This window comes from Emydura macquarii, unplaced genomic scaffold, assembly GCF_026122565.2.
Source record: "Emydura macquarii macquarii isolate MOO-44397 ecotype Brisbane River unplaced genomic scaffold, CSIRO-AGI_Emac_v2 contig_2473, whole genome shotgun sequence".
Taxonomy (NCBI): domain Eukaryota; kingdom Metazoa; phylum Chordata; order Testudines; family Chelidae; genus Emydura; species Emydura macquarii.
In genome coordinates this window covers 15,116,913-15,139,962 of record NW_027132610.1, presented here as the reverse complement: position 1 = coordinate 15,139,962, position 23,050 = coordinate 15,116,913, and the positions used below count along the sequence as shown (strand labels likewise).

General features: G+C 39.2%; 1 protein-coding gene across 5 annotated transcripts in view; it reads left to right on the top strand.

Annotated features, from left to right (window-relative positions):
* The window catches only part of POSTN (periostin), a 44,253-nt gene that overhangs the window by 11,471 nt on the left and 9,732 nt on the right, over positions 1-23,050 (top strand). For 3 of the 5 annotated variants that reach the window (XM_067563035.1, XM_067563032.1, XM_067563030.1), the window contains exons 6-20: positions 94-240; positions 2,759-2,900; positions 6,113-6,325; positions 6,575-6,709; positions 8,408-8,556; positions 9,145-9,281; positions 10,459-10,589; positions 13,017-13,147; positions 13,333-13,435; positions 14,085-14,152; positions 14,974-15,019; positions 16,487-16,558; positions 18,321-18,383; positions 19,819-19,914; positions 22,863-22,952. In XM_067563035.1, coding sequence (XP_067419136.1) covers positions 94-240; positions 2,759-2,900; positions 6,113-6,325; positions 6,575-6,709; positions 8,408-8,556; positions 9,145-9,281; positions 10,459-10,589; positions 13,017-13,147; positions 13,333-13,435; positions 14,085-14,152; positions 14,974-15,019; positions 16,487-16,558; positions 18,321-18,383; positions 19,819-19,914; positions 22,863-22,952 — 1,723 coding nt within the window. The remainder of the gene's footprint in view (positions 1-93; positions 241-2,758; positions 2,901-6,112; positions 6,326-6,574; positions 6,710-8,407; positions 8,557-9,144; positions 9,282-10,458; positions 10,590-13,016; positions 13,148-13,332; positions 13,436-14,084; positions 14,153-14,973; positions 15,020-16,486; positions 16,559-18,320; positions 18,384-19,818; positions 19,915-22,862; positions 22,953-23,050) is intronic. The other 2 variants (XM_067563031.1, XM_067563033.1) reach the window with 2 other exon arrangements.

The following is a 23,050-nucleotide window of genomic DNA, read 5'->3' as shown; positions in this document are numbered from 1 at the left end:
CAAACACACCATCTAATGCTTAGATTGCCAATTATAAGAGATAGGATGTCAAGACAATGCTTAATATTCTCTTGTTCAATTCTTTAAACATAGGTTGTTACTGTTAACTGTGCCAGAGTAATCCATGGCAACCAGATTGCTACAAATGGTGTCGTTCATGTCATTGACCGCGTCCTGACCCCTGTTGGAAATACCATTCAAGAATTTCTTGAAGCTGAAGATGATGTCTCATCTCTTAGAGTGAGTGGGGAAAAATAAAATTTTAACAAGCTTCTTTGGCCTTGTAATTTTCCTTTCCCCCCACTGTATTCTTAGATGTAAGAAAAGATTATTAACACATTGATGGGGGGGGGGAGGTGTAAAATTAACCAAATCAAGGACTAATCCACTAAACAATACACTGTAGAAGAGCTATATATTTTTACATAAGGGCCCAGTCCTGCTTTTATGATGGTCATGTAATTGACATCACTAGGCCAGACTCTGGCACCCATATTTGCAGTGAGTAATACTTACTCCTTGAGTCCTGGGTGTGAGTACAGATTGCAGAATCTGGTCCTTTGTGATCAGAATTAGATCCAAAATAGGGGAAATAATTAAAAACAATTGAAATAACAGAGATATCATCATGGGAGCTTAATTGATCCAGATGATTTAAGAAAGTGGCTCAGAGAATAGAGGGACAGATATGTTCTGGCCTTGCTTGGGCTGGGGTACCAGGCTATTGTGGAATCTTTCCAAGTATCTGCCTCACTCTCCTCCAGAACTGAAAGCTCTCTCATTTGCCTTCCTTTCCTCTGATTCTCCTCATCTTTTCTTCTCTCTGTGGAAGAAGGAGAAAAGTTAGAAGCAGCAGAGAACAGAACGGGCCCACTGGGCTCCCTCTTTGTAACATGAAGAGATAAGAAAGAGTAAGGAAGGTGTGTGAAGCTAATATTTATATAAGGCTGCTTTTTTTATTTCCTGGTAGGCAGCGTTATATACGATGTCAAAATATAATTGTGCTGTTATGATCAAATCACAAAGGGGAGACATTCATGACAGCCTGTAACTATAATTCTTCAATAAACCCAGAAATCTTAAAATTGAAGACAGTTTTTAATAAATTGGCTTAGAGATGTTCCCACCTGCTCAGCAACATGTTTCAAGTACACTTGGACTGTTCTGTAAATAACTATATTAATCAAGATAACTTATTTTAATGTTTTATGTTGTGACACTGGAAGTAGTGGGTTCTATATGAATGAAATCAAAACATGATAACCCCATTGCTCTGGTGAGTTCCAGTTTAGGGCAGGTTTTCAGCAGGCAAATTAAATATAAAAAATGTTGGAGGGTCAATTCAGATGAGCATCCAAAAGTTCTGGAGTAAAATCCCAACCCCATTGAAGTTTATGGGACACCTTCTATCCACTTCTATGCAGCAAGGATTTCACCTTTACATTTATTTGCACTTTTCTAGATCTAGCCAAACCTTTGTATCTGGAAAATGGTCTGAAAATCTTATGAGTTCATGCTTTCCTGAAAGACTCCTAATTCTTCCTGGTATCAACTGGACCAAAACTACCTATAAAACAGACTCTCAATATTTTTTTCCAGTATACCTGTTTCTGGATGAAACCAGAAAGCGGACAATCACATGAGGAGGACGTGGAGGAGGGAGAACTTAAAATAAGCAAATTAAGAGAACTTTTTTTTTTTTAAACCAGAAAAGTTTTGGCTTGGTTACACTTTCAAGACAGGGATTGCGTTAGTTCAAGATTTCATTCAGACTGATTCCCACATACCTAGTTTCCAGGAAGCAAACGTGAATCCCTGTTGAGGTTGGATATTTCAATCCTAGTTCATATCTATTGTGATTAGATAACTTTCATCACTAATGTTCATTAGCCAAGATGAACAAAATTGAAGAAATTAAACCATGTAAACATTTTGACTAAATGCATTCTTATGCCTTAGGAAGGCTTAGGAAACAACATACTATAAAACAATGTATAATTCATTAGGTTTATTATCAGGGATTTTTACCTTCTTTGGAAGTATCGGATATTGGCTACTAGGCCAAAGGCAAGATAGTGGATTAGATAGAGCATTGGTTTTATCTGCTATGGCAAATCCTATGTGCATATGTTCTTCCATACAGTGAACTTTCTCAGGATTCTTTGTATTCATTTAACCTAAAAGTTTGTGTATAGAATTTCACTTCATCAGCTTTATTTAAAGTTATCACTGAGTGTTTTTCTGTGATGCGTGAATCTAACGGACTACATTATGATATGGTTCGGAGTGGGGTAAATCCAGTTTACCTCAGCTGAAGTCAACCGAATTACACATCATTATCAATTGTATCAGAATTGGTCTCTTAGTATCTGCTAAATTATCAAAGAAACTCAGAGCGCTGAGCCAAGTTATTTCCCTACAGTGTTTAATTTTCTACATTTTGTTTCTGTAATTTTACTTATGTGAATAGGCTTTTTTTCTAATTCATAATTCATTTCAACCTACCATTAAAATACCTGGATACAAATCCTAAAGTGCTAAATCATAATATAGTATCTGCCTACAGATACATATGCCAAATTCTGCCTACAGATTCATATGTAACAAATTCCACTGTTCTCAACAAGAGATAAATGTGAGCATTCAAGGGCAAGATTTGACTCTCTGAGGTTTCTAAATTAAGGTTTTTGTTTTTCTGCATCCATAAGATTAATGTATTTGAACAATGATCTCACTAAGCATTACATTTCTTTTCTAGGCTGTTGCCATTACATCTGGTGTATTGGACACACTTGGAAAGCCTGGCCATTACACACTCTTTGCTCCTACTAATGAAGCTTTTGAGAAACTTCCACGGGGAGTCTTGGAAAGGATCATGAGTGATAAAGTGGCCTCTGAAGGTATATCAGTGATTTTGTATAGGGGGAAAAATGCAAATATATTTCAACCATAATCAAATCAGGAGTTACAACGAAGGGCTTATAAAACCACACACATCTCTCAAAAGAGTGAGCAGAAAATTATAACTGCTTGTATTTTTTAATAGAAATGGACCTCAGCTTTATATTCTGGGGCATCTGGATCTGGGCTTTAACTCAAAAGAGTTCTCAGCTATAACTCTTTCATAGTAAGAGTACATGTATTCTGTAGGCCAAATTCTACCATGTAAATTTTTTTGCAATGCACAATAGGGCTGCAATCCTAATTCAGCCTGCTGGGTGCTATTGTAACATAAAGAAATAAAAACCACAGACACTGTGGTCTGTGAAATGCTATGCACATCTCTTCTGCTGTGTTCAAAATAATAATAATAATTGCATTTTAAATAATGGAGAAGATGCCAATTTTATTGTCCTGCCTACATCTGTTGAGTGTAAGTGAAGGTCAAGAAAGATGATTGTCTTCAGTTTCTCTGTGCAAATATGATTTCAAAACAATATAATTTTAATCCTTTCAAGAAACGTTGCCAGTCACTGAATCCCAGTCCATAAGTGGATTGCATGGTCATTACAGCACTTTCCAGCCCATTATCTGCAGTGGTCCAATACTTGGGGATAAGATTCATTAAACAACCAAACTGTCAAATGAAAGACTATGCATCTAAATGTAATCAACACTGGTTAAATGCATGTATACCCCATGACATTTACTTTCCACAGAACGGAAAAGGAAGTCCCATTAGAATCATTATAGTTGTAAGTTACAGCTAACATCTGTCCCCCTCATTAAGAAAGGGCAATTGCTACATGATGTAGGAGTCAGTTTCTCTCGGGCTTTAAATTACCAAAAACAAAAACAACCAAAAAACCCCCCAAGAGATTCAAAATAAGCACTGCAAGCGGGATGTGTGAAAACAATCTACGGAAACTATGTCATAAAGACTGAGACTGCAGTTTCTGCATGCACTATGCTGCATATTTAAAGTGTTTTAAAGGTGAACTGCAGAAGACACTTTTTCTGCCTTTTAGTGCTCCTTTACAGTGAGTAAAGATGGTTCCAAAGTTTTCTTCTCAAACTCAAAAAAAAAAAAAAAAAAAAAAAAAAAAAAAAAGTGGGAAGATGGGGAGCGTGAAGGGGAGTCTAGATATATCATGTTTTGATTTCTCCTTTTTGCTGTAGAATTCCTTGGAGGACTGAAATCTGTGGGATGTTTCCCACCAATTTATTGAAGCTGGGGATGGGGTTGGTTAAATATTTCAAAAACACAGGTATTCTCCCAACTGTCAGTCAGGAGTTAGGTATTAAAGTAGTAAGTTAGTTTAGTAAGCCAATCCTCCAAGAAGTTCTCCAGCAAAAAGAAATCAGGACCTGGTGAGGGAGGCAGGCTGGGAACTGTAACAGTCACCTGATTCTCAGGGCAGCTTCATTCTGTTCCTGCACCCCACATAATTTAGAGTAGTTTAAGGGTTTCTCTATCTTATGCTAGCTAGCGATTGTCCCAAAGGGACCGTATGCAAATTGAGAATTGGCAGAGCTCCAGTCTACCCTTGTTATGACTCCAAGCAAGAGCGAGAGAGTGTGTGTGTGTGAGAGAGAGAGACCTATGCCTGCTTGGGGTAGCACTCTGTCCCCCTCTAGGGGCAGCTAGACCATCTAGCAATTGATGAGCCTGCTTCAGCCATAGCTAAGAGAAATGTGACTTTTAACTCATGCAGTAGAGGCTCATGCATTAAGCTCCAGAGGTTCCAGGTCTGATCCCGGTTGCAGACAACTGGGGTCCATTGCTGTTACATGTGCACTCCGCTAGGGGTGAGGTATTTAGGTTGGAAGCACTCTTTGTCATGCTACACCAGCTGCAAGCTCCCCTACTCTAAAGGAATTCTCATGAGGGCCAGATCAGATTTGACATCATCTGAGCAGCATAAAATGGCAAATGCTGGATAGTGGAGAATTTGGGCTGATACTTCTAATTTAAAAAAATAGCCAATAACAGAGAAATTTTTGAAATCTCAGAGAACTTCTTTATGCATCATAAAAATGGAAAATGTGATGTTTTTTAAAAAAAATAATGTTGCTTTTGAGTTCACCTTTAAACATTGCATCTTCTCTTCAGGGGGCCATACTCAGAAGACAGGACTCCGATTCTCACTTCTTTGTTACAGTCCAATGCACCAGAACCCCCCTCATACATTTCCCCCCCCCCCCCCAAAAAAAAAAAAAAAAAAAGAGGAAAAGCAAGCTCTGCTGGGGCTATGCACCTGAGGGCTGAATTCTCTCCTTCATCGTACACAGAAGGCAGTAGGATTGTATGTTGACAGAAGCTGGCCTCCAGTGTTTTCAGTATCTGCAAAAAGTAGAGTTCAAATCAGCAGAGAGCCCTGTAATGCCTTCTTTAAATTCTTCCACCAAGTTCAGACCACCCATGTTGTCCTCAGAAACACATGTCTAAAAGACTCTCCCCACTGCCAGCAAGTAACCACATTTCACACTCCCTTCATTTTATGGAGAAGAGTAAACATCCATGTCTACTGTCAGCCTCTCTATAGACTGGTTGCAGATGTTTAATGACTGACAACTAATGACGCTGGTGTGTCTGAAGGGGTAAGGTCACTAGCTATAAAAAAAATCCTCTCACTGGATCACTAGCAGGATGATATTTCTTGGAGGTGCCTTTCCCCCAATTTTAAAAACACTCTATGGGAGCTACTAGAAACAAATAATGAACAATAGTAATAAAAGCTGGGGCTTGGTTCTGAACAACCAATACATAGAGTTGCATGTTGCATTCCACATGCAACCTAATATTATCTGTGGCTTGTAAACTATATCCTCTGGCTTATACAGATCTTATTAACAGACTGGGGTGTATTTACTGATGTCATGGGAATTGCTAAAAAGATTTCTTGACCATAACATGCTGTAGGAATCTGCACTGTGAGTTCTTGTACAAACTACCCTATTTTCAGTGCCTAGAAAAAAGAGTTTATCTGTACAGTCATTAAGAGAATATTATATTTCATATTGTCGAACTTGGCATGAGAAATTTGGGAAATAAAGATAGTTCAAAATTATTTCATAACAAAACTAATCCAGTTAATGCATTAAATTGTCTTAAGCAATCTTGCTACAATCAAGTGCCTAAACATGGACCTCTCTCTGCTTTTCTCCTCAGCTCTCATGAAGTTCCATGTTTTAAACACTGTCCAATGTTCTGAAGCCATCATGGGTGGAGCGGTCTATGAGACATTGGAAGGGAATACAGTTGAAGTAGGTTGTGATGGTGAAAGCCTGACTGTAAATGGAGTCAAGATGGTAAACCGCAAAGACATTGTGACAAGCAACGGTGTTATCCACCTCATTGATAAAGTGCTGATTCCTGACTCTGGTGAGTGACTGACATAGTTCCATGTATGTATCACAGAGATAAGGAATGTTGACTAGAAGACATTCTGCACATGATAAATCTATACAAGCCTGTTTATTGAGAGGACCTGTGTGCATACCTCCTCTGTACCTTATCCAGACCTTCTTTACCTTCTTGTATTGAATTGTAATTTATAGGAAAGGAGGTGGCTGAAGCAAGAAAACTAATTAACAGGCTAAAATTAATGATCCTTTCCTTTATCACTTACAGCCAAGCAAGTTATTGAGCTTGCAGGTGACCAACAGACCACATTCACAGACCTTGTGGCACAGCTAGGATTGGCTTCTACTCTAAGGCCAGAGGGACAGTACACTCTGCTGGCTCCTCTGAATGGTGCTTTCTCAGGTAGGCAGCTTTGGAGGAGAATATTCCCTCTCTCTTAAATAGTGTCAAAATAAATGAAAAACATCTTTTCTGTCATCATGGTTTTCCAAAACCAAGTTTTTCCCCAGTCTATGTTCTGAGACTGAAAAGAATTGGTTCAACTTAGAACAAAAGATGTTTTGTCCTTTTCAATACGCACAGTAGGTAAAATTGATCACTGTGCAGAGAGACCACAAAACACCTGCATGCCACTTGCATCTTACTTAAGCCTACACAATTTATTTTCTTCATTATGTGGAGAACCTCTTTATTTGACCAGAAAAGTAGTGTTAAAATAAGATGTGAAATATACCCTGAAGCTTAGCAGGAGAGCTAGATGAATAATGTAATAATATATTAAAATAAAATCCCGTAATTCACTTGAATTGTACTCAGAACTCCCTTTATTTACTGTCCAGGTACTTTCACACAAGCATATTTTTATTTGCCATGATGTTTGAGCAATGAGAATATGTCACTTATGTATGTGTCAATACATATTTGAATGAGTATTTGTACTAGGAGTGGCCACATGGCCCTCCTGAAAGATTTTTGTGGATTTGGTAGTCAACCAATCAGAGATAAAAACCAGCTCTATATGATTTAGACTATGTCTTCACTTGCCGCCAAATTCGGTGGCAGTCGACGAGAGATATGCAAGCTATATAGAGTAGCTTGAGTATCTCCTCTTGACTTCTTAACTCCTACTTACCGTGGTGTCTTTAGTTCGCTGCACCGATAGAAAATGCGCTCCTGTCGATGCAGTGTTACTCCAGCTGGCGGAGGTGGATTAAAAGCATCGATTTCCGGGTCGATTGAGAGGGTCTCCACTTCCACTCAATCAATCCAGATAAATCGATCTCACAGCAGTGAATTTGCCGCTGTGAGTCTAGACATAGTCTTAGAAGTCACAACACAGTGAATTACAAACGGTGAATATTCAAAGCAAGAGTTACAACAAATACTTCACAAGTAATCAAGAGGTTAAAACATGCCTACTATAGCAGGTTCGCACAGGCCCTCCTTCTGCGCCCTGCCTCTGCTCCCACAAACGATGCACAGATCGTAGCTTCATGCTCCCGCTGGTGCTTTTTATTCACAGGCTTTTCCCACCACCAACTATTTACAAGTACAGTCTGGTTTCAGGGGCTACACAGTCTCAGCCCCTCACTCAGGGCAGCTCCCCTCCAACTGGGGCTTCTCCTTTCCAGGCTGACCATTCGCCCCTTCCTCCCTCCTACAGCTCCTGCGACCTCCCTGCTGTGAGTCTTGGGTGAGCCCCCCTTGAGCTCCTTCAAGCATCTAACAGCTGCTCCCTCTTAGCCCAGCCCCTGCAGGCTCGCTCAGCTGGCTCCACTCCCTCTTTTTCTCCAGGGACAGAGGGTTGGCTCAACCTACAGTTATCAGCCAGCATCCTGTCACACTACACATAAATCATCATGTCTACTAATGAATTAGAAGCCTGTTTACAGATGAATTTGTAATCATAAAAAGGAGTTAGCCAATTTAATTCCTGTGAATAGTTTTCTCAGTTTTATTAAGTCTAAAATAATTGGTCTCATATACAAACAATGTATAAAAGAACAAGCATTTTCAAGATAATCAAACATAGTGTGTGTGCTGTGAACCTTATCTGAATGAAGGGATCATTTATACATTATTGTCGAAATGATTTGGTAGATGCCACTTTGAGGATGGACCAACGCCTTCTTAAACTGATCATGCAAAACCACATTTTGAAAGTGAAAATTGGCCTCAATGAGCTCTATAATGGACAGAACGTGGAGACCTTGGGAGGAAAAAGGCTCAGAATCTTCGTATACCGCACAGTAAGTGAATGAGGATTTCCAAATCCTGGGGCAGTGACAAATAAAATCTATCGAAACCCTGAATCTGGAGAATCACTATAGAAGACAACGCTATTGGTGTCATAAGAGTGCTCACCATTGAAAGTCAAAATTACTAACAATTACCACACTACTGTACACAAGAGAGATCTTTGATTTTAAAGAATAATGCAATTAAATTAAATTAAACTTTGGCTGATATAGATGAATGAGTGGAAAACTAGGTGAAGGCTTCAGGTTTGAGGTTGAGATTAATAGTAAAAAATCCTAGTTTCAGAACAGTTAACAATTTTTTTCAAGTGACACAAGTAATCAAGTTTCAAAATATTTACATATTCATTTACCACATAATTTTGCTTCCTTTTGCATTTTTTATTTTAAAGAGGCGGAACAAATAACTTGCAAATGAGAAGCTGGATAAATTCTATTTTTAAATTGTAGAGGCTACAGAAGACTTTGTGTTTCAGGGTGATTACAAAAATATGGTTCAGTGAAGCATGTTGCCATGGCTGTGGCATGGACACTGTGAATATAACGTTGGATATTTTGTCTTGTGTTTTTTCTAATCAGTCTGTATGTATTGAAAATTCATGCATGATAAGAGGAAGCAAAGAGGGAAGGAATGGTGTTATTCACATTTTCAGACAGATCATCAAGCCAGCGGAAAAGTCACTGCGTGAATTGTTGAAGAATGATAAGCGCTTTAGGTAAGCAAAAGTTTTCACAGCATAAAGAAATGCTACAGCGGCACAGCACTGCCGTAGACACATACAACAGCGATAGAAGGGGTTCTTCAGTCACTGTAGTCAATCCATCTCTCTGAGAGGTGGTAGCTATTCTTCCATTGACCTACCAGTGTCTACGCCAGGGTTTAGGTCAACTTAATTACATCGTTCAGCACATGACATTTTTCCCAGGCCTGAGCAATGTAGTTAAGCTGACCTAACTTTGTAGTGCAGACCAGCCTTCCCTCTCTATAAAGTAGAGCTACTCTGAAAAATTCAATTTTGACAAAAAAAATTGGAGGGGGGGAACGGACTTTTTCCCCATTTTCCAAGCAGGTATATTTTATACATAGCAGAATGGCAGAATGGCACTAGCCCAGCTCTTTTGTGCCATTCCAGAGACAATAAAGGTCTAAACCCAGCCCATTTCCCCTGCTGGTAAGGTCCCAGGACAAGATGCACCCCTGGGCAATGTAGGGCCTTTACACAGTCATGCCTTCTCAGCTACTGGCAAGATGTTCAGAGGGGCTGAGACAGTAGGGGAGCAGAGAGGATGTGTTTTCAATAGGACTACTCTTCATTGGTAAGTATAGCAACAGTCTGGGGGCCTTAATTTGGCTCAAATCCTAAACCCTGCACACAGTTTGCCTGTGCACAGGATAGCCTTCGTACATGCTCTAATATCCCATTTTATGAAGCATTACTCCCTTGAACTCACTTGTCTTACTATTATCTCCCTCTTCCTTTTTATCTCCTGTCTCGTGAGCATACTGTCTGTTCTTGCTGTCTTGCCTTCCTCTCCTCTATTTCCCCCCTGGATTCTGTGCAATCTCATTTCTGACTGCTCCACTCCATGAACATTGCTTGCATCGAGGTCACCAACATCCTCATCTGCCTCTACTCCCTTCCTCTTTAATCTAGCCATTGCTCTTGACACATTTAATGACTTACCACCTCCTTCATCCTCCCTCCTCCTTGAGATCAAAGGGAATAAATGCAGAGCCAGGCACTACACAGATGTGAAGGGCTGACAGGAACTGGCCTTAACTAAGCAGACTTAACTAAGTGCTGAACTTTCCTTCAAAATTCCTTGTGTAAGCAAATCTTTGGGAACTGACCGTAACTTAAGGTGTGTTTTTCTTTTTTTTTTTCTGATTAGCATATTCCTTAACCTGGTGAAAGATGCCGATTTAGATGATATTCTATCACAACCTGGAGAATGGACTTTGTTTGTCCCAACTAATGACGCCTTTAAAGGCTTGACTGATGCAGAAAGGGAAATACTGAGAAGTAAGTAGCACAAGAATATTAGAAATGTAATTAACTAGGGGTGAAATGAAATGGAAATCTATGGCAAAAATCCATGGGGCAGGATTACACCTTCAATATTTAATGTGCCTGATACCTGTGTGCTTCCTACTCCTAGGATCCACCTAAGGCCCCATCCCTGAAAGGAACTTTGTGTACCCCCAGGCAAGGGGATCAGAGTTTATAAATTGGCATCCCTCCTTTTCTTTTCTTTCTCTTCCCCTGCCTCCAGAACAGCCATCTCTGACCTCACCCTGCTATGAGAAAAGCATATCTTAGAATCATAGAAGATTAGGATTGGAAGGAATCTCAGGAGGTCATCTTATCCAACCACCTGCTCAAAGCAGGACCAACCCCAACTAAATTATCCCAGCCAGAGCCAGGGCTTTGTCAAGCCACTCCTTAAAAACCTCTAAGGATAGGGATTCCACCACCTCACTAAATAACCCATTCCAGCGCTTCACCACTCTCCTAGTGAAAAAGTTTTTCCTAATATCAAACCTAGACTCCCCCTACTGTAACTTGAGACCATTGCTCCTTGTTCTGTCATCTACCACCATGGATAACAGCCTAGCTCTATCCTCCCTGGAATCCTCCCACCCCCTTTAGGTAGTTCAAGGCCTCTATCAAATCCCTCCTTGCTCTTTTCTCTTCTGAAGACTAAACAAGCCTAGTTCCCTCAGCCTCTCCTCATCAGCCATGTGCCCCAGCCCCCTAATCATTTTCAATGCCCTCTGCTGGACTCTTTCCAATTTGTCCACATTCTTTCTGTGTGTGTGTGTGTGTGTGTGTGTGTGTGTGTGTGTGTGTGTGTGTGGGGGGGGGGGGGGGGGGAGAGGGGGGGGGGGGCAAAACTGGACATAGTACTCCAGATGTGACCTCACCAGTGCCGAACAGAGGGAAACAATCACTTCCCTCAATCTGCTGGCAATGCTCCTACTAATGCAGCCCAATATGCCGTTAGCCTTCTTGATAACAAGGGCACACTGTTGACCCAAATCCAACTTCTTGTCCACTGTAACCCACAGGAAGGATCTTCACTGGATCCTTCCTATATCTTGCTGCAGTTTTGCTACTTTTGCTATTTATACCATAACTTATAGATTGTTGTAGTAAGCCTTAAATCCAATGTCTCTATTCAGTCCATGATTTTAGAATCAAGCCAAATTATGAATTTAAGCTCTGAGGCTCATTCTTTGAAGTTGTTGTGCAGGTTTCCTTTGAGGATAAGGATTCAGAGGTCATATATAGAGTGATCATTTTGTGAAAAATGTTCACCCATGGGTAAGATGGTGGTTTTGTCTTTTATAATTTTTTTTTGTAATCTACTTATGCTAAACAAGCTGTTCCACCTTGTATTTAGCTGTGAAACACTGCGTAAGTTTTCCAGATCTGAAAAAGAGCTCTGTATAAAGACTTGTCTACACTTAAAATGTTGCAATGTCACAGCTGAACCACTTTAGCACTTCAGTGAATATGCTACCTACACCGAAGGCAGGGTTCTCCTGTCAGTGTAGTTAACCCACCTCTCCGAGAGGTGGTAGCTAGGTCAAAGAGAGAATTTTCCCATTGACCTAGCACTGTCTACACTGGGGCTTAGGTCGGTTTAACTACACTGCTCAGGATTTTTCACACCCCTGGGTGACATAGTTATACTGACCTAATTTCCTACTGTAGACCAGGCTTAAAAACTTGTCACTCTCACCAAAAGAAGTTGGTCCAATAAAAAATATTACCTCACCCACCTTGTCTCTCTAATATTCTGAGACCAACATGGCTACAACAACACTGCTTTCAACAAACTAAATCCATTGTCACTCTGTTTAATTCATTACTTAACTTTTCACCCAACATCTACTTTCCCTATTTTCTGCCATTATTTTCACTGTGAGAATTCATATAAAGCATGGATCACATTGGATTTTTTAAATGACTTAGCTTTCTGAATTTGTTTAATATACTGCAGACTGTTTAACATGATCTCATTTTACTCATAGTGGGCTTGGCACATTATTATATTGTTTTCTGGTAGATGATGTTTTATGGGATTTAAGTAGTTGGAGAACAGAAAAGTATTTAAGCACTTGAGAATTCAGAGCTGTGATTTTTAGAAGCAAATGAACAGGAGCAAAGTTAAGTAATGTTGAACGTTTTTCCATTTTATTCTACATAGGTTCTAATACCACTCTCATCACTGTATTTTCTTAGTGTCTTCTCATTAAGCAATGTGACTAACACTTGTCACATATAGTTTGTTCTCTCTCTCATCGACTTCCAAGGGGAGGAATTGTATGTGCTTTTGAATATGCCATACTGTGTGACTCTCTAAGCAATAGTCTTGTTCCAGCATCAATCTTTGGTATCTTTGCAAATGAACTAAGTAGTACCATTCAATGGATGTTTTCACAGGGGACAAAAATGCTCTCAAGAACATTCTTCTTTATCACCTGACAAAAGGAATTTACATTGGAAGCGGTTTTGAACCTGGCGTGACAAACATTCTCAAACCGATCCAAGGAAGCAAATTGTACTTGAAAATAGTAAGTAATAAAAAAACATATAATGCTCCCTATAGTAGAGAACTGGGATGTGAGGTGCATATATTAAATCCTGTACATTACTGAAAGATATGTACTTGAACAGTAATAAACTGTCATAATGAGACTATGCTTTTTTGGAAGTATACGTGTTTAGTATCTTGAGTTCTCTTCTCATTGTTTGTTAGGTAAATGATACACTTCTGGTCAATGACCTGCAATCAAAAGAATCTGATCTCATGGCAACCAATGGTGTTATTCATGTGATAGATAAACTCTTGTATCCAGTAGGTGAGTATTTGGCTTATGGCCAGGAATAAATATATACAAAACCTCTATATATTTCTTCTTAGACACATTTAAGTATATGCAAAGAGTTAGCAGTACTCTGTAGTTTTCTGTCATTAAAAAAAATATCACTATCTTTATAATTACACAATGCATAAAAACAAATAGGAATCTGCTCTTGGCTAACCCTTGCCTGGTATTGTGGTAGCTTTCTTAACTATAAGAATACCTCAGGCTTATAGTAGGATACATATGATACAGGCTATGTAGCCAGGAGGAGGAATGAGATTTGGACTCCATGTTAAGATTGTCCATGATAATCACGATCCCTTCTGATCGCTAAGAACAATTGCAGAAGGAAACAGTTATAGGTGTCAGATATGCATGAATACTGCTTCTTCAAAGTTTCTCTAATCTTGATAATAGCAAGCTGCTTTTACCGTTATTTAAAGGGAAATAACGTTTTTGTATTCCCTTAAAAATATTACTGAATTTCACATTGTGTCATTTAGTTATAAATTCAAATTGGAATGCTTTTTAGTAACCTCAAGAAATGCCTTCAGTTCAGAACACTGCAGTCCTTTGCAGCTGGTCAACTGAAGATGTTTAGAACTGTTTCCGTTTCCCAAAATACTTGCATTCATTTTTGCAGATGTACCTGTTGGAAATGATCAGTTGCTCACCATCCTTAATAAAATGATTAAATACGTCCAGATTAAGGTACTTTTTAAATAAAGATTTGATTGTTTATGCTTTTAGCCATATATATATGCAAACAGAAGGATTCCCTCTACCAATATTTCTTCAAAGAACAACGCTTTCATCTGACTGATAAAGACCTGTTTGTCCTAGAACAAGAATCCACTTTCCATAGAGTCATCACACAAGCCATTATATTATATTATATTCACTGTCAAATTAAGCTCGTAAATACCAGATTAAACAAATATCCTTCCAGGTGTCTTTGGTTACAGTACATTTGTACACATTGAAGTCTCTGACACATTCTGAGCAGATCCAGATTTCCAGTATGGTTAAATTTCACCCCTCCAGCCACATAAATCAGTTCTAAAGCCAAATGGATCTATACCCTTGAGGAGTCCCCTCTCTGCGAGAAACCTGGAGTGGCAAAAGAGCTCCACAAACACCAGCCCCCAGCATGAATCAGGGGCAAAAGGAGGCATAGTGGAGGCACCTCTAGAAAGAAGCTCAGAGGCTTGGCCCTTCCACACAGGGAAGCAGAAATGGGCAGATCATTATGCTGTATACTTTTTACAGGCTGTAGGAATTGCCTCTATTGTGTATCGTCTGCAAACATCTCTTGTAGTCTGTATAGCCAGGGGCTAAGACTTTCACACCCTCACGTCTCCTGTTCTATAGTGGCATAGGGCCTGATCTAATGCCTTGGGTAGTTCAATGTGGATATTGACTATGATCGCAGTGGGCTTTGGATCTGGTATATATAGTATCTAATGTATTAAAAAGTGAGTTTTTATCGTAAAAGTCCTTATACATGTGCTGAATTTTTTCTTTATTTACAGTTTGTTCAGGGCAGCCGCTTCAAAGAGATTCCCGTGACATTTTATAGTAAGTTCATTTGCAATACTTCCAGATACATTTGGTGATCATTCTTTTTAATTGAAAAATGCTTTTTCAAGTTGCACTGGCAATATTTTTTTGAAAGAAAGTCTTCTCTATAAAGTTAGGATATTCTAATGGATAAAGAGGTTTGCATTTATCATGCCACCTGATGCAGTATTTTCATAGTTCATATCGTGATGGGAAAGCAGCAGTTTAAATTCCCGGGGCTAGGGAAGTGGGAAAAAAGTTCTCTTTTAGCTTTCAGCCATAGCCCTATGTTGGGGGCATTGCCTCAAAGAAGTGGCAGGAGACAGCATCAACCTCTACACCAGTGTGAGCTCTACTTCATCAGCTCTATTGCTGAATCCCCTGTATCCACCTCTTCTGTGCATCCATGGTTGGCTTGTGCTGTAGGGGGTACTAGAAGGAAGCAGTCGCTATGGTTGGACTCTGTAGGGTGGGGAGACATAAAGAGGGGTGCTTGTACTCTTCAACTCCCTCGCACTCTCCATCAGGGATTAAACTGAGTGAACCAGGATTAGGCTCTGATGCGCCTAAGTTTTGTAGTCTAAGGCTATGTCTACACTGCCACTTATATCGGTACAACTTATGTTGCTCAGGGGTGTGAATAAGTCACCCCCGGAGTGACATAAGTTACATTGACCTAAATGCCAGTGTGGACAGTGCTATGTCAGTGAGAGAGTTTCTTCAGCTCATTGGGGATGGATTATTCCCATTGCATTATTACACGCTGCATCGGTGCAGCTGTGCCTCTGTAAACTCTCTTGTGTCGCCATAGCCCAAGGCACTGATGCCGCAAAGGCTTATGCACGTCAGACTTCGGCACATCCCTGTGTCTTTGCAGGATTGGTGCCTAAAACTCTAGCTAGAAATGGAGAACATTGCATTGGGCTTTAGAGAATTTGGAACTGATAGGCCGAAGTTTAGATTCAGTTCTCAGAATGATACGCGTCGACGCTGTCTGTTTTTCCTCTCCCTATCACCTGTGCTGTCTCCTGAAAAAAAATGTTAAATTCAAATTTTAAAAGAAAGTAGAGAATTGTAGGTGACTCTACTTTCTTGTTTATCTTCTGTTGCCATGAAGCTGATATTTTCAGGTGATATTGACAAAAGTAAATAGCGTATTAGTGTAGTCCAATGCTATAGCCCTCAAGCCTTGAACAGTATTGGTGCTATACAAACAATAAAACCTATTATAGATTTAGTTGATTTTTCTGTTGAATGGTTTCCTTCTGTGTATAATGTGTATAGTGTCACAGCTTAATCGCTAGACCTGAATAGATTTTTACTCTGGAGCTCTGAAAAAGTCCTTTTTACATATAATACTTCACACTGATTGTGCCTGATTCCTTATAGCCACACCAAATATGAAAGATCCAGACTATAAAGAGATCAATTTGTTTGGATGCTTTTATGTAAATATGCTTCATATTCCACTTTCTGTACTTTCAGCAACTAAAATTATTGTGGAGCCAAATATTAAAGTGATTGAAGGCAGCCTCCAGCCCATCATCAGAAAAAAGGGTAAAACTGGCTCCTTTTCAACTTGAAATACACTGATGTAATAAGATGAATTTTGGAACAGAACAAGTTCTGGTTTCCACATGTTGCTTTAAAAGCAGAGACAACAACTAGAGGTGGCCAAACATTTTTTAATAAAAAGATCGGTCTTAAAAGGCCTGTTTTCTAAAGCAATTTTTTTCCACGGAAAATGGATGACGTTTTAATTTTGTTGGGGTTTGGGGGGGATTTTTAAGTACCAAAAACATTACTGGGTTTTCAGTAAATGAAAACAAAATCAAATACAGTTTTTGATAATATTTTCTTTAATTTTCTTTTAATATTAAAAAAAATGGGACATTGAACAAAAAATGGATTTGTTCCATACAGTTCAAAGTGAAAACATCAAAATTTTTAATAGAAATAGATTTCCATTTTTCAACTAGTTCTAATAACAATGTTTCTCCTAGCCATTTGATATGCACATTTGAGGAGAACTACTTTTCTTTTCCCGTTTCTCAGGAGTAATCTCGTCTCCTGTACTACAGGCTGTAAGAGTGGTGGTGGGACCACAGAAAGGAGGATAGAAATCTTGGATGGGGTTTTCAAAAGCATTCAGTGTTGTGCTAACTCTGCTACTGCTGAACTCCAAAGTAAAACTCCCATTGAGTTATTTGGAAACAGAATAAAGTCAACACTGAGTGCTCTTGAAAATCTCATGCCTCCTTTATAAATTCTATACAAAAATAAAAATTCTTCATTTATTTAAATTCTGCCTCATGAACTTGGTACATAAGGTAATACACTGTTCCGATGCTTCCTTAGGCACCTAACACATCACTTGGAAGCTCCCATGTCCCACAGGAATGTTCCAAAGGGAATATGCTGAAGTCAAACCAAGCGAAGAAGGGACTAAATAAATGCTTGTAATGTTTCTATCAAGGTTATTATTCGTCATTGTTGAGAGGGTTTCTTCCCAACACAAGGGTCATGATCTTGCTTGTTCCACAGTTGATGACAATGTGAAATGGCGTGCGCTGGTACTGTCTGACGCACAGCTCAAAACCATTCACCCAAGTGAAAGGAAATAACAGTACAAAATAGCGAGCATTGACGAGTCACTCCAGCCAGTCAACTATCACTGGCTGGCAAAGCAATCATCCTACCTCTGGCTATGCCCCAGTGCATGCTTTTTGTTTACTAGGATTCTGACTCTGCCCATAGTGTTACCATTGATGATTCCGGCACTCTCCTGGCGAAGCCAGTTTTGGCTCTCCTGGCTCACCAGCAGCAGCTGCAGCAGGCCCAAAAGACACAAATGCCTGCAATTGCCTTTTAAAAAAATCTTGGGCGGCAGAGTTGCCCAAAAGTTATTTTTTCTAGCTTTGGCAGGAAGTCATGGACAGATCATAGTGCAAGAGGAAGATTTAAGTGAAGATAACTACTTTTCTAGAGTCACTTCAGAGGGTGGGGTGGGCTACCTATCCTTAACTATGCAGAAAAGTACTGCTTTACCCACCCCTCTATGCGCCACATGCTTCTGTGGCACCAGTCTGACAAAAAACTAAAACAGATCAAATGTTTAAAAGAGCGGGGTTTAAAAACCACCCATTTTATTAATTATTTTATTGAGTTTTGTGATAAATTCTATTAAATTGTGTTGTTATATATTTGCTTAATATGCCCTCAATTAAAATACAAAAAAATGCCTCTAAATTTAGAATAGCAACAATTGAGCAGAGCTTTTATTGATGTGGTCACTAAAGTACTTATGTATGTTTGTCAGAAATACCAGGTAGAAAAATCACGAAAGTAAGTGGTGGTGCAACAGTTGGAAAAGTTATTAAAGGTAGGATTTATTGCCAGAGCTATATGCTTTGTGATGCACGAGTGTGCTCTAGATTGAAGTTAATTTAGCTAGTTATTTAACTAACTAGCTAAACCCTTATCTAGGACCCTGTGCATCACCTCCTATTGCAAACATATAGGAGGCTCAGCAAGTCTGGACTTTATTGTTTTAACTATTTGACAATAAACAAATCTGTATGACAATGCAATGTCAGATGAATCCTGATTAATAATACAAAAACTTCTTATGGAATCAACTTCTATGGAATGTCAACTTTAAAAAATATATATTTTAAGGGGACTATCTGTTGCAAAGAAAGTAATTGTACAATAAATGTCAGCTAACAAGTTTAAGAACTACATCATGCTATTAGCACCAAAAACAAAGTAAGGGAAGGTACAAAGCCACATCCCTCCCTCAGGAACACCATGATATTCTGTAAAGAATCTGCACGGATGTCATGTTTTAAACTTAGTCAGACATTACTCAACTGCTACCCTACAATTAGAGATGAGTCACAGCCAGACACTGAGACTTTTCCTCCCTGATTGCGACTTAGGGGCCAGATTCTTCACTGTCTTAAATCATGTGTAGTTTATTGCAGCCAGTATAAAATGGGTTTAAAAGATTGAGATGAGGATCAATGGGAACCTCACCACTGGAGCTGCAAAGACAATAGCCATCCACCCTGAAAACTGTCCCTACCACGCCATGCACACCAATTCCTACAGGCTGCTCCATTGACCTCCACAATGGCTCTGCTTGAGATATGCTGTCATTGGCTGCACAGTGGCAGCTACAGAGAGATTCCACAAGGAGGTAAAATGGATTGAAGCGGAACTAACTGGCTATCCGAGGGCTTAGCAGGAGACAGTGCCATGAAGAGAGCCAGGAGTCCTCCTATGCCCTACCCCACCCTGCAAATCCCCACAGAGCTCATTCCATGCAGAGCACTGGTGGGGGAGCATCTGTAGGGGTTCCAAGGACTGGGGACAGTGCCACAGAGGAGACATGTCCCAACTTATACCCAGGAAGGTGTCCTTCCTTCTGCAGATCCTGGAAAGATGATTTCACCACAGACAGGATACAGGCTAGTCAACAAATCTTTACATTCCAGATATACAACAAGATGAGGGGTACTATAGCCCCAACTGATATGAGCGAGAAAATGCAAGATTATACAGTTGTTCTCATGAATGGATACACTTAGTTTTATTTTCTCATATATTTTATCTATATGGCATTATATAAATGTTTTACTATAACAATAAATAATCAGAATAGTATATTATAAATTGTCAGGAGGGTTATGGAGGGTGTTAATGCTTTTTTTATCTTAGCAGTTTTGAATATCGTATATGTTGTTTCCATGCACTGCAAAGGTCCATGTCTATTTTCAACATGTCAATTTACTTTTTTGAATAATATTTTGCAGATCCAACCATCACAAAGGTCACCAGAGTGATTGAAGGGGAACCAGAATTAAAATTGCTCAGGGAAGGCGAGACAATAACTAAAGTGATTCATGGAGGTGAATAAACTTTCAAAAGCTAGACTTTATTAGCTAGAGTAATTATGAAAGATTCACAGTTCCAAGTCAGGTTTTATTTCAGTGAAGAGCTATGTGGCTTTTTATGAGACATCGTATTTGTTTTTTTTTATTTCATTCAGGCAATACAGTAGCATTTAATTCCTACTTGTTACAGATTTTGCGTAACTCTTCCCAAACATGCTGTATCTGACGTTATGTTTCCAGCACTTTCCATGCTGTGTTGCCATCTTTCTCAGTTTAATTCTGTTTGATAACTGTTTTCTGCCTTCTAAAGTGCAGTGGGTAGCCATGTGATAGAAAGTGAATGTGCTTGGACATAGAAGTGAATCTTAAAAGTGTAGGATTGGAACGGAGCTCATATGTCATCTAGTCCAGTCCCCTGCACTCAAGGCAGGACTAAGTAAAAGTTAGACCATTCCTGATAAGTGTTTGTCTAACCTGCTCTTAAAAATCTCCAATGACAAATATTCCACAACCTCCTTAGACAATTTCTTCCAGTGCTTAAGTTCCCTGATAGTTAGGAAATTTTTCCTAATGTCAAACCTAAACCTCCCTTGCTGAAATGTATGCCTATTTCCTCTTGTCCTATCTTCAGAGATTAACAAGAACAATTTTTCACCTTCCTCCTTGTAACAAACTTTTATATACTTGAAAACTGTTATCATGTCCCTGCCCCCCCTCACATCCCCGAGCCTTCTCTTCTCCAGACTAAACAAACCCAATTTTTCCAATCTTTCATCATAGGTCATGTTTTCTAGACCTTTAATCATTTTTGTTGCTCTTCTCTGGACTTTCTCCAATTTCTCTACATCTTTCCTGAAATGTACTGTGCAGCACTGGACACAATACCACCAGAGAGGCCTTATCAGCCTGGAGTAGCATAGAATTATTTCTCGTGTCTGGTTTACAAGATTTCTGCTAATATCCCAGAATGATGTTTGCTTTTTTGCAACAGCATTACACAGTTGACTCATATTTAGCCTATGATCCACTATAACCCTCACATCCCTTTCCACAGTACTCCTTCCTAGGCAGTCATTTCCCGTTTTATAAGTGTGTAATTAATTGTTCCTTTCTAGGTGGAGAACTTTGCATTTGTCCTTATTGAATTTCATCCTATTTACTTCAGACCATTTCTCCAGTTTGTCCAGATCATTTTGAATTTTAATCCTATCCTCCAAAGCACTTGCAACCCCTCCCAGACCTAGGACCAATCCCTGCAGGACTCCACTCTATATGCCCTTCCAGCTTGACTCTGAACCACTGACAACTACTTTCTGGGAATCCATTATGCATTCACCTTATAGTAGTGCCATCTAGGCTATATTTCTATAGTTTGTTTATGAGAAGATCAGATGAGACAATACCAAAAGCCTTATTAAAGTCAAGATATATCATATCTACCGCTTCCCCCCTTTCCACAAGATTTGTTACCCTATCAAAGAAAGCGATTAGGTTGGTTTGACATGATTTGTACTTGACATATCTATGTTAACTGTTACTTATCACCTTATTATCTTCTAAGTGTTTACAAACTGATTGCTTGATTATTTGCTCCATTATCTTTCTGAGTACTGAAGTTGAGCTACTGGTCTGTAATTCCCCAAGTTGCCCATATACCCTATTTTATAAATTGGCCCTATATTTGCCCTCTTCCAGTCCTCTGGAATCTCTTCTGTCTTCCATGAGTTTTTGAGGATAATCACTAAGGCTCAGATAACTCCTAGTCAGCTCCTTGGGTATTCTAGGATATATTTCACCAGGCTCTGCCAACTTGAAGACATCTAACTTGTCTGAGTAATTTTAAACTTGTTCTTTCCCTATTTTAGCCTCAGATTCTACCTCATTTTCACTGGCATTCACTATATTAGACATCCAATTGCTACTCACCTTTGTTGTGAAAACTAAAACAAAAAAGTCATTTCCACATTTTCTACTATTGTCTCTCCCCTCCCCATCTCACTGAGTAAGGAGCCTGCCCTTTCCATGGTCTTCCTCTTACTTCTAATGTATTTGTAGAATGTTTCCTTGTTATCCTTTATGTCTCTAGCTAGTTTAATATCATTTTGTGCTTGACCTTTCTAATTTTGTCTTTACATATTTGTGTTGTTTGTTTATATTCATCCTTCATAATTCGATCTAGTTTCCACTTTTTCTAGGACTTTTTTTTGAGTCTAAGATCATTGAAGATCTCCTGGTTATGCCAGGGCAATCTCTTGCCATACTTCCTATCTTTCCTATGCAGTGGGATGGTTTGATCTTGTGGCCTTGCTAATGTCTCTTTGAAAAACTGCCAATTCTCTCAAATTGTTTTTCCCGCTAGACTTGCTTCCCATGGGATCTTATTTACCAATTCCTTGAGTTTGCTAAAGTCAGTCTTCTTGAAATGCATTATCTTTATGGTGTTGTTTTCCCTCCTAAGACTCCTTAGAATCATGAACTCTATCATTTCAAGATCATATTCACCAAAACTGCCTTCTACTTTCCACATGGACACTGGCATTTCTTCCCACTTCCCCAGGTCCTTGAAGTGTTTCTAACAAAGATGGGCCTAAACCAAATTTTGGATTATTAATTAATAATTAATTTGTATTGCATAGCACCTACAGGCCCCAATCAAGATAATGGTCCCATGGGGATAGATGTTATACAAACACATAGTAAGAAACAGTTCCTGTCCCGAAGAGTTTGCTATCTAAATAGACAAGTCAGATAAAGGGTGGAAGAGGAAATATAGGAACAGAAAAGTGATATGACTTGCTGAAGAAAACACAGCAGGTCATTGGCAAAGCTCCTGAGTCTCAGTCTGGTGCCCTATCTACCAGTTTATTTTCTTTCCAGTGAGAAAAGGGGATCACCAAAATGACATAGCCAGTATATTCTTCACCACTTTATTAATTTCTTAAATTTTTAATATATTATTATAGAGCCTATTATTAAAACATACACCAAAATCATTGATGGACATCCTGTGGAAGTGACTGAAAAAGAAGTGACAGAAGAAAGAATTATTCAAGGTAAATTGTGAATCCGCTTTCTATTCACACTGGCTGAAATTTACCTTTGTGCACCAGGCCAGTATATTCATCTCTCAAGTCCCACTTTGGCTCTTGTG